The sequence below is a fragment of the Solenopsis invicta genome, unplaced genomic scaffold, assembly GCF_016802725.1.
Source record: "Solenopsis invicta isolate M01_SB unplaced genomic scaffold, UNIL_Sinv_3.0 scaffold_455, whole genome shotgun sequence".
NCBI lineage: Eukaryota > Metazoa > Arthropoda > Insecta > Hymenoptera > Formicidae > Solenopsis > Solenopsis invicta.
In genome coordinates, this window is record NW_024105299.1 from 18,543 (window position 1) to 30,936 (window position 12,394).

General features: G+C 32.7%; 1 protein-coding gene across 5 annotated transcripts; it reads left to right on the top strand.

Moving 5' to 3' along the window:
- The first annotated feature begins 832 nt into the window (after positions 1-832).
- LOC113003264 (serine/threonine-protein phosphatase 6 regulatory ankyrin repeat subunit B) lies at positions 833-8,996 on the top strand. Of its 5 annotated transcripts, none has more exons than XM_039459457.1 (13): positions 833-2,261; positions 2,353-2,853; positions 2,945-3,445; positions 3,531-3,783; positions 3,983-4,110; positions 4,601-4,853; positions 5,044-5,240; positions 5,340-5,561; positions 6,957-7,285; positions 7,360-7,618; positions 8,104-8,394; positions 8,480-8,748; positions 8,846-8,996. In XM_039459457.1, exons 1-13 carry the CDS (start codon positions 1,680-1,682, stop codon positions 8,901-8,903), a joined length of 3,843 nt encoding a protein of 1,280 aa, XP_039315391.1. In that variant the 5' UTR covers positions 833-1,679; the 3' UTR covers positions 8,904-8,996. The 5 variants fall into 5 exon arrangements, with proteins under 5 accessions (XP_039315391.1, XP_039315392.1, XP_039315393.1 ...); XM_039459458.1 differs by having other exon boundaries at positions 2,945-3,089; positions 3,156-3,445; positions 8,480-8,980; XM_039459459.1 differs by having other exon boundaries at positions 2,945-3,089; positions 3,159-3,445; positions 8,480-8,980.
- The last annotated feature ends 3,398 nt before the right edge of the window (positions 8,997-12,394 follow it).

Below are 12,394 nucleotides of genomic sequence, written 5' to 3' on the forward strand. Positions count from 1 at the left end.
TGGAGGCAGACATTCGACACTTCTTACTCTTCGACGTTTTCTGATCAGAAAAAGAGTCCAACTGAAATACTATTGTGATCTTTGAGAATTTAACGATTTGGAAATATATTTGGCGAATACTGAAATCTCCTCTACTTTTATTAATTGTTGCAATATTCTGATAATACGCTGAGACCTCCAAGATTATGAAAACTATGTGTTACAAATAATATATGTATGTAGATGCAAAATAATACGTAATATATATAAAAAAATAACTGTATGGAACTATTAAAGTACATGTATGTATCAATAAAATTTAAATTTTATTACTTAAAATTAAATACGTACGTATTGAGATTTAATATATTTTTAGTTTACAAGCATGAATGACATTTTAATGAACTGTAATTGAATTAATGCAATTAGGATTTTTAATATGCAAGTTTGAATATATATATAAATCCTTATTTTAATATACTTTGCAATTACGAATATACATTTGTATAAATATTGAATTAAAAGTTATTTTATTTACATCACCAATTACTTTTCAATTGCGTCATTCAGTACTCTTTCCTTTACGTGTTATTCAAAATTATTAAAAGAAAATTGCTAACATAGCAATTTATAAAATTTTTTTAATAGTAGGTAATAAAAAAGATTTAATAATCTATCTCTATAAAAAGATAACGTCCGGTTGGCGATTACCGGCAGAAGTTACAACACGATTAATTACACCGCGTTTGCAACAGAAAAGTACCCACGCTCGACTTTTTATTCCCAATATCATCAGAAGCGATGGTATAGAATAGCTCATAATTCAGGGAAAGGTGGATGGAAGGCGGCAAAGGCAACACACCCAATAATCGATACAAATCGAACCCTGGAGAGACGATGCTGATAGGAGGGGTGATGCGTGAAGTGGAGGACCGCGAGGCATAGCGAAGCATCGCACAGAGGACCGCATTAGAGTTTGCGACGAGTCCATTTGGAGCCGCTTACTTGTTCAAACGGTTTCTGATCCGCTATATTTTTGTGCCTGTTGATTGCATCACAATCAGCCGTCGAAACAATTGTCGTTCCGAGCTTTGAAAGCTAGATTACAATTTTGCTGCATGGCTAAATCGTCCCTGTTCTGACTAATTACTAGGGTCGGGTGTTAATAAATAAGAAACAAGTAAGCAAAGAGGTTACGACGTTTGGAACCGAATTACATCCGAGAAGAAGAAAAAGAAATAGCAGCTATGTGAGTAGAAAATGTTGAAAATACGGAAAGCTATATAATTATGTATTAATTAAATATTTACAATCTATAGAATTTTTTTTAATATTATGTCAATTTACGTCAATAACTTTGATCAAAAGATTTCTAGATCTCTCTAAAATTGCATTAAACAAAATGAGCTGGGTTCTGTCCACACAAAAAACCTCGGCTAGAACAATAACAACAGATTGTGATAAATTTATTCTTAAAACTTATCAATTGAAAAACTTTGAACTAATAAATAAAATTCAAAACATGTATAATTCTAGTATGGAAAGAAAAGCAACTTCATGTTATTGTAAAAAGTTGGGAGAAAATAAATAAATACCTTCCTCCATTAAACAAATGGAACATTCATCCGACTTACGCCTACCCAATAAACAAAGAGAAGGTTAAATTAAATTTTGATTATAACTCAGGGTCCCTGGCAAAGATGGCTGGCATTAGTATTAATAAAACGTTTGAAAGCAAAATCTTTTTTAACAAATCAGACGAAAACGAAATCGACATTTATACTGACTATGGTTCAAAAACTAGAAAGATGCATAAGGATAGAAATAGGGAAGATTTTGATACAGAACCGGAGAATGCAGTAGGCTGCGCGATATTTAAAATCGCAATACAAGACGGCGATCCGAATCATATTGCACTCATATCAGCGATCAAAAATGGAGAGTTCGAAAACGCAAGGGAAATTTTGATATTCGATCGCGAAAATAAATACGTAGGTCCATTAGGTGTCCTTCAAGTGACAGCCCTGCAGATGGCTGCGTGGCAAGGAAACGTAGGTCTGTTGAACCAACTTCACGGAAGAGGCGCCGATATAAACAGCAAAGATAAAATTGGTAGATGCGCACTTTATTACGCGGCGTACAGCGGTAATACTGATGTGACAAAGTGGCTTCTTGCACATGGAGGACGCGTTAATATCAAAATCGGTATTTACTCATCTGAGACCAACATCCCTAATGATATACGTACCGCGAACAAGCAATATAGCCCGTTAGAAAGACAGGTTCGTACCTCGAATATAAGCCGTAAATTTCTACTTGTAAGCCTAAGTAAGAAAATAGAATTACGCTCCTTTATTAAATGCTTTGTTTTAGTTGCCAATACCCGATTGCAAGGGAAGAACACCGTTGCATTATGCGGTGGAGAATAATCACGCAGATGTTGTAGGCGTTTTAGTGGAACACTGTGCAAATGTGAATGTTGAAGACGACAGCAAGATTACTCCATTGCTCTTAGCAGGAAACTCAGTGAATCGCGACGATCTTGATGAAATGACTAAGTTCAATGAGATCGTTAGGATCTTAGTAGGTCCATTAGGTGTTCTTCAAGTGACAGCCCTGCAGATGGCTGCGTGGCAAGGGAACATAGATCTGTTGAATCAACTCCACGAGAGAGGCGCCGATATAAACAGCAAAGACAAAATTGGTAGGTGCGCACTTTATTACGCAGCGTACAGCGGTAATACTGATGTGACAAAGTGGCTTCTTGAACATGGAGGAGACGTCGACATCAAAATCGGTATTTACTCATTTGACAGCAACATCCCTTATGATGAATACTTCGCGAACATGCAATATGGCTCGTTAGAAAGAGAGGTTCGTACCTCGAATATAAGCCGTAAATTTCTACTTGTAAGTCTAAGTAAGAAAATAGAATTACGCTCCTTTATTAAATGCTTTGTTTTAGTTGCCAATACCCTTCTGCAAGGGAAGAACACCGTTGCATTATGCGGTGGAGAATAATCACGCAGATGTTGTAGACGTTTTAGTGGAACACTATGCAAATGTGAATGTTGAAGACGACAGAAAGATTACTCCATTGCTCTTAGCAGGTAACTCAGTGAATCGCAACGATCTTGATGAAATGACTAAGTTCAATGAGATCGTTATGATCTTAGTAGGTCCATTAGGTGTTCTTCAAGTGACAGCCCTGCAGATGGCTGCGTGGCAAGGGAACATAGATCTGTTGAATCAACTCTACGAGAGAGGCGCCGATATAAACAGCAAAGACAAAATTGGTAGGTGCGCACTTTATTACGCAGCGTACAGCGGTAATACTGATGTGACAAAGTGGCTTCTTGAACATGGAGGAGACGTCGACATCAAAATCGGTATTTACTCATCTGAGACCAACATCCCTTATGATGAATACATCGCGTACATGCAATACAACCCGTTAGAAAGACAGGTTCGTACCTCGAACATAAGGCGTAAACTTTTACTAATTAAAAAAAAAATAGAAATTACGCTTTTTTTTAAATGCTTTGTTATAGTTGCCAATACCGTACTGCAGGGGAAGAACACCCTTGCATTATGCAGTGGAAAATAATCATGCAGACGTTGTGGGCATTTTAGCAGAAAGCGGAGCGAATGTGAATTTTGAAGACAAGGACCAGATTACCCCGTTGCTTTTAGTAGGAACCTGGGTGATTTGCGACAATCTCAATGATAGGATTAAGTTCTTTGAGATTGTTAGGATTCTAGTCAACGCAAATGTGCGCGTTAACGCTACTTGTCCAAGAACGGGTATTATTACAGTTAATTATTCAAATGTTACATAATAGATAAAATCATGCTATGTCATCATCGAGGTCCGTACATGACCACAAATCCTTTATTGGCAAAGGAAACTTTTACAATTAGAAATATCATTTACGTGCGGGCGCGTGACTCTGTGTATCATTGTAAAATAAAACACAAACATAATCACGCTCAACTTTGCTAGGTAACACTGCTCTGCACTATGCAGCAGTGGTAGGAAGTGTAGAAGCAACGGAGATATTGTTAAGAGATGCACGGCCGGATAACTGCAACTACTCCGGAGATAGGCCTCTTCATACTACCGCGAGTAGAGTAAGTATTGAAGAACTAGTCGTCCATCACCGTGAATCAATTTCATCCGAGTTGGATATTCATGAACCTAATATGGTTAGCTATATTAGATCCTGTTTCTCGATCGTAAACAAATATAAAAATGACAGAAATGCAAGGCGAATCCGCGTGTTGAAGAGCGTGTTGAGCTCGCAAAATTAACAAATTCTAATGCTTATTTATTCTAGCAGATTAACTTAACGTATGTTACAATAACTAAAATTGAATGAATAACAACTTTACTTAATAATCACTTATAAGTATTACAGTTTCAAACAGTGAGGATACAAAGATACTATCATTTGAGTTTTGTAAAGAAATAAATATTTATCTATGTATACATAAAATTATATTTTTGTAATTTATGAAATAATAATTATCAAAAATATTAAACGTGCTATTTTTGTGTCGCGGACTGTAAAGCTGAGTAAAAAAAAGAAATAACGCTGCTTTTTTAAATGTTTTGTTACAGTTCCCAATACTCAACAACATAGGAAAAACACCCTTGCATTGTGCAGTAGAAAATAATCACGCAGACGTTGTGCGCGTTTTAGTGGAAGGCGGAATGGATGTGAATGTTAAAGACAACCAGAGGATTACCCCGTTGCTCTTAGCAGGAAGTTCGGTGAATCGTGACAATCTCAATGAGATGACTAAGTTCGTCGAGATCGTTAGGATTCTAGTCGACGCGAATGCGTTTGTTGACGATATTGATCCGGTTACGGGTATTAGTCAATCAATTGAACGTTACACAATAAATGCTTATAGAATCACGCTATGTCATTATCCAGATTTATACCTGACTACCTGAAATCCGTTACTGCCAAAGATAACACTCATTGCTAGATATATCATTTGTGTGTGTGTGTGTCATTTGTAAAATAACACAAATATAATCACGCTCAACTTTGCTAGGTAACACTGCTCTGCATCAGGCGGTAATGCTAGGCAGTGCAGAAGCAACGAAGATTCTGTCAAGTAATGCACGGTCGGATAACTTCAACTATTCCAGAAAAACGCCTCTTCATATCGCCGTGGAATTAGGGCGTATTAAAATACTTCAGGTTCTACTTGAACAATTGCCATACGAGAACATTGATAAACGTGATAAGGTTAGTTACATTAGATGCTGCAGTTTATTAAGGATAATTTTAGATTTGAGACAAAATTATACATATAAGATAAACTGTATATTTCTTTTATCCGTTTAGGACAATCATACGGCTCTTGATATAGCGATTTATCGAGATAATCGCGACTGCGTTCAAGCTTTGATCAGTTATGGAGTTAATTTAGCTGCGGTAACGAAGACTGGAGATACCTCTGTTAGTGTTATATTTGATAATATCTCGGAACCAGTCGACTTGTTAACAGATGCCCTGAATTCTTGTGTAAAAATACCCGAAAATAATACTTTGGAAAAATACAAGAAAGTAAGAATCGCTCTACGTTTTTCGTTAGAGCCTCTTACGTGCAAATGTATTAGGTGTACAAAAAAGTTCTGAACTTTAGATTTTGTACAACCGAAACATCCATTTAAATTTTATTTATCTTCCCGCCCTTTTGCGGTTTTAAAATGTTAACATTTGGCCTTCTAAAATGCTATGAAGTTTGCCATTTAATGCGCATTTAACCTTAAAAATTAATATTGTTTACGATGGCAGTTACAAAAGAGCATATTCAATTTTCCATCCACTTTGCGTTTCATATGAAGAAAAATGCTGTTGAAGCGACTGAAATGATTTGTGCTGCATATGGAGATAACACTGTAAGCCATGCTACGTGAGAAAGATGGTATTAAAAATTTCGCCAAAGAGATTTCAGTCTTGAAAATGAACCGCGTGCTGGACGCCCTCAAAAAATTGAAACGGACGAATTGGAAGCATTGCTGGATATGAATTCTGCACAAACTGAAAAGGAGCTTGCAGAACAGCTTGGCGTTACGCAGCAACCCATTTCCGTACATTTACATACAATGGGAAAAATTTAGAGGGAAGGTAGATGGGTTTCGCATAAATTATCCGAAGACAACAAAAATCGACGGCGTGACACTGCATTCACTTTGCTTTCAAAATTTCGAAAAAAAGATTTTCTGCATAAAATCATTACAGGCGATGAAAAGTGGATTCTTTATGATAATCCTAAACGTAAAAAATCATAGGTTGACCCTAGTCAACTTTCGACATCGACGCCAAAGCCCAATATCCACGCCAAGAAGATTTTGCTCTGCAACTGGTGGGATTGATAAAGTGTGTTGTATTATGAGTTGTTACAACCAGATGAAACAATCACGGCAGATCGCTACCAACAACAATTAACCAATTTGAGCGATGAATTAAAAGAAAAAAAAACCGTTTACTGGCCAAGGAAGTCGTAAAATGATCCTGTTTCATGACAATGCCGACCACATGTCGCGAAAGCGACACAGAACCACATCTTTGCGTTAGGCTGGAAACTTCTCCCGCACGCGGCGTACAGCCCAGACATGACGCCTTCCAATTACCACCTATTCCGGTCGCTGCAGCATTACTTGGCTGATACACATTTCGCAGAAAATAAAGAGATACGAAAATGCAATGATGACTTTATCACTTCGAAGCCGGTGAACTTCCATTGTCGAGGAATTTGTAATCTATCCGGAAGATGGCAAAAGGTCATTGATGCAAATGGGGAATATTTCGCTAATTAAAATTTTTTGGTATATTTTTGAATAGAAATTAAATTTTGCAAAAAAAACTCAGAACTTTTTTGTACACTTAATAGATACTACTTTCTTATTCTACTATGTTCTCTTTATTGAATTCTAATGAATGGAATTTTTGTTAAAGATCATTGTCAACTTCAAAATATTGGCTCCAGATCATCAGATGCAAATGGCAGTAGTCACAGCCATTATTGCCGCAGTTTCGAATATGAAGCAACTAGCAATATTACAGCATCCAGTTGTGGAGACGTTTCTCAGATTAAAGTGGAAGAGATTAAGAATATTTTTCTTTGTTCTTATACTCATACACTTGTTCTTTGCTATTTCTCTTTCAAAGTATGCTTTAATGTTTTCACAAAACGATACAGATCATGTGGTGACCCGAAGAATCATAGCGATCTGTTCTTGCATATTTTTACTTTACAATACGATTCAAATTATATTAGAACCAAAGTAAGTACGCATCGAATTAATAACAGTTTTTATTTTCCGATTAATTTATGTTTGACTTATACGCCTAAATTTAGGAATTATTTGAGACAATTAGAAACATGGTTGTCAATCATATGCGCTATGTTATCTTTGATAACGTCGATAGCGGGAGAGATTGTAAAGTGTCCAAAGGAAGAAATTAAGTCTCTAAGGCATTGCATGGACTGGATGCTACATTCCATCAGCATCGCAATTTTGCTGAGTTGGATGCAAATGATGTTGTTAATTAGCCGAGTTCTAATGTGGGGAGATTACGCGCTCATGTTTTACACGGTGTTGAAGAACATTCTAAAGGTTGACTAAAATAATTAATATATCTTAATATAACTAATATAATTAATATAATATAGTTTTTTTCAGAGAAAATTATACTATGATTTATACATTTACCAAAATCTAATTACATAATATAAAAATTAGCATTTTTCAACTTTCCATCACAAATCCGTTTCTTTCTTAAGTCATTGCGCTAATTATATAATGTATAAAAAAAAATTCTTGGACGCATGAAAGTAGTTGTAACTCGAACATAATGCTTATCTTTGTGAGAAATTATTAATTTCACGATTTATTGCATAGACTGATGATTTTCATGCTTCATATGACGAATTCTTTAACCATAACTAAGATTATAAGTAATTATAAGTAATTATAAATAATTATTAAGTTCAGACTTAAAAAGTCACGTCAATGATATCACATGAGAATTTATCTTACACACCACTCTTGTGATTATAAGTAATTTTTTATACATTCAGTGCTTTTTTACTATTTTTTAGGTTCTGTTAGCATTTGGTTCCTTGATTATTGGATTCGCATTAAGTTTTGCCGTTTTGTTTCACGGAAACCAGAAATTTCACGAGTTCAAGAGTTCTATTATAAAAACTGTGGTTATGATGATGGGCGAGTATGAGTACGAGAAGCTGTTTGGCACTAAGAACGATGAGAGTACTTTTCTATCAGGCACAAAGAGAATCGTGTTCATCGTCTTCGTCATCTTTGTCAGTATCGTTCTCATTAATCTCATGACCGGTCTGGCAGTCAACGACATTCAAGGTCTTGAAAAAGAGGTACGATACATGAATATTTAGAAATAAATCTGCAAAATCTCACTATTCAATACCGTCTCATTATGTTTCAATATTGTCGCATTAGGGCCACACACGTCGATTAATGAAACAAGCACAATTTGTCGCACATCTAGAAAAAGTGATGTCACACCGAACCTTTTGCAGCGATTGGTTACCTTGTCACTTAAAAAATTTCCTGAGATCGAGAGTCGAAATAAAAACAGAAATTACGCTGGTTTATAATAAAAAAAATATAAATGTAAGCACTTATTCTTTGGAGCCTCCGAATAGGATTCCGGTCCATCTAAAAGAAGCTTTATTTCTGTTAGTCAGGAAATCTTTCAAGAACGATAAGTATGAATTATATACAATTATACAAATTAGCGTACATTTTTCTATGTTTTGGAAATTGGAATTATGTCTAACGTAGATCCGTATAATTATGTTTTAGTTTAGCAGACAGAAACAGAATTGGCGATACAACCTTAACCCAAGTAGTACGTATTTAAAAACGTATGAGATGTTTAAATTGTACCAATTATATAAAAAATATGTTGCTCTTTGAAATAACTAATGTCAAAACTTTAAATAAATAAAAATTCTAAGTGTATTTACAAATGTATTTCTAGTCAAAAGTCTTCCTTTTTTATTTCAATTTTTAATCTTTTTTTAATCAAAACAAGTTGTATTATTGAAATAATGAACACGACATACCGGACGAAAGCAACTCTTAGTGCTTAATAATTTTTTAAGTAAATTTTATGAAAATCTACAAAATTTCCCCAAAACTGCGCGCCGCATACTTGCCGGATTTAAGACACAGCTTCAGAAAAGAATCCAAATCTAATATTGCTAATCAATTTAATTATTTATTTGATGCTTGTATGCATCTCTATTATTACCCCTTAACACGAAAAATTGTAAAGAAATCTGTAAAGAAAACTGTTGCAAAAAATCTTACCTCGACCAGGATAATAAAAGTTTGTTATGTTAATAAATTTTTTTCGTTTTGTACTGTTTCCTCTTTAATATTTTGAAATTACATTATATTTCATTAAAACTCTTTTAAAATTAAATACAATCACTTAGGATACAACAGAAAAAATTTTCAATGAAAGTACAAATATAGTATTTTTGGGTTCTGTAGAAAAAAATAAAGATATAAAGCGCGTACGCACGCACGTACGTACACACTTAACTTTTTTTTTCTGTTTTCTTGAAAAGATAATTTTGTAATACAATACGAGAGTTATTTTATCCGGTATTAGCAGCTACGTAAGTAGAAAACATTGAAAATACGGAAATTTCTATAATTATATGTCAATTAATTATTTACAAGCTAGAAAATTTATTTTATTATCATATTAATTTACATCGGTAACTTTGTTTATACATACAAAGCTAATGTGACCTAAGTTAATCTGGTCTTAAAATAAAATTCGTATCAAAAGAGAGATAGAGGGTATTATAGCTACTGTCGACAATATGATTACCTCTATTATTTTCGTGACGTTTCCCCTGTTATTAAATAACGTATTCTAACAATTGCTTATGGAGTTATTCGTTTAGTAGCCCGCCGTTTTTTATCTCTATGAAACTAGCAAAACCAAATCGGCAGAATCAAAAAGAACTTGAAATATTTAGTACTCATTTTGTACTAATTTATACTATAAAAAATAATTTTGTACCCTATGTCATTTCGAAGAAACTCATGGTTCTGCTAGTTTCATATAAAGCCAGCAGGATAAAAGAAATTAAAAAATAAAAATTAAGTAGATATAATTAATACTGATTTTGTACTAATTTGTACCACTCTAGGTAAATTAATAATATAAGTTTAATTAATATAATCAGCTTTAAAATTAGTTTGAAGCTGTTTATATTAATTAAACTTATATTATTAATTTATCTGGAGTGGTACAAATTAGTACAAAATCAGTACTAATTATATCTACTTTATTTTTATTTTTTAATTTTTTTTGTCCTGCTGGCTTCATATGAAACTAGCAGAACCACGAGTTTCTTAAAATGGCATGGGGTACAAAATTATTTTTTATAGTACAAATTAGTACAAAATAAGTACTAAATATTCCAATAAGTTTTGCTTGATTCTACCGATTTGATTTCGCTAGCTTCATATACGTCCGTTTTTTAGTGATGCTAATATGTCAATACATAATGACTGACAATTGTTATAAGGCATTTTTACTTTTAAGCACTTTTAAACTTTTTCAAGATACACTTTTAACCGTTAATTACATACACTTCCTCATTATTCTTAAACATGAGTGTATTATCACACGAAGGTACATACACTCGAGTATTTTTTTGTTATTTAACTTATTCGTATACATTTTGAGTTATACAAAGTTAAAACAATAACATGGAATTTTGTTAACATGGTTTTTTAAGCGAAATTTTTATATCGAAATATTTCATCGATAAATCGATTGTCATTCTAAAGAACGATGTTTAGAAACATTAGAAACATCATTTTATGCTTGCTGTTTAATGTTAAATAGGGACAAAATGATATTTTTAATAAAATTTCTAATGGTATTTCTAAAGCTTCAGAACGCAGGAAAATTCTAAATCAGGAAAATTCTAAACAATGAAAAATTAAAAATATATAATTTTATAATAAAGTACTATGTTTCTTTTAAACTAAATTAATTTTTTTAAATTATTTTTATAGATAGCCCTCAAGATAGCCATATTACAACCACTGTTTTTCTTTCACCGATTATGCAGTACATTAAATTTTTATAAATCACGTCCTAAATAATAAATATTTCATTACTTTGAGTCTAGAATCTGTCAAACAATACTGACGAATGTAACCGTTCAAGTTTTAATAAAAAATATTAATTATAAACAAAGTTATTCAATAAAATGAAAATGGGTGCCATATTATCCTCTTCTTCGCTATTAAAAATTTGGAGCCTTTTTCTAAAAAGATAATTTTGTACTGTATTAAATACAGCTTAGTTTAGATAATTGTGTTACTTAGATGTAATTAAAATTTTTATGATTATTGTATTGTATTATTTAAGATTAGTTTTTCAATTATAATTCTTTTCCCAATTTCAAATTTTCAAGAATAATTTTTAGAAATGTAATTTTTTCAACGTAAGTTTTAATAGTAGTTTTCATTAACAGTATTGATAAGATCGCACGAATATAAAAAACATGCAACAATATAGTAACTACTGTTAGACGTTGCTGCTATTGTGCAATACACATGTAAACAATCACTTGTCCCCGGGGTTCGTAACGAGTGGTTATGGTGTACGAAAATTACCCTTGATACGGATTACCTTTAAATTATCTTAGATTACTTAAGATTACCCAATACAAGGTTTTTTAATACTAGCAAAACAATATCCAATTGAATATAATCTCTGTATGTAATTAACACATAATAAATATTAATAGGTATTTTATAAAATAAAAAATATTAAAATAAAACACCAATACAGACTTTATTAAACAATATCACAACTTAAATTAAAAATTTTGCGACTAATCAAGTTAGGTATAAATAAAAAAGTACATTTGTGAAACAAATATCTAGAAACTTTTATGTGTATGTAATTAAAAATTAATTAAAAATTAATTTAAATATGTACTTAAAAACGTTAAAAATTCTTTAGATTTACCAAAAATTACATTGAATTACCCAAAATTTTGTTTGAATTGTCACTAAATTACCTAGCCCTTACAAAAATTACCTTTGTGATCAACTTCTTGTCTTCTTCACCAATTCCAGTCACGGCAATTTAATCCCTTCGTTACCTAAGCATTGTAAAATTCAAAATTGTTGTCTTAATTGGTTTTGGTAGACGACACGTCACTCGAACCAAAACCATTGTAATGAATGTACATACAATTCATTTGAATAATACAATAATTACTTTTTCATTTGATATAAAATTTATTTTAGAATTAAAAAAAAATTAAATACAATAGTGCTTATAAAAGTTTTTCATATTAAACTAAA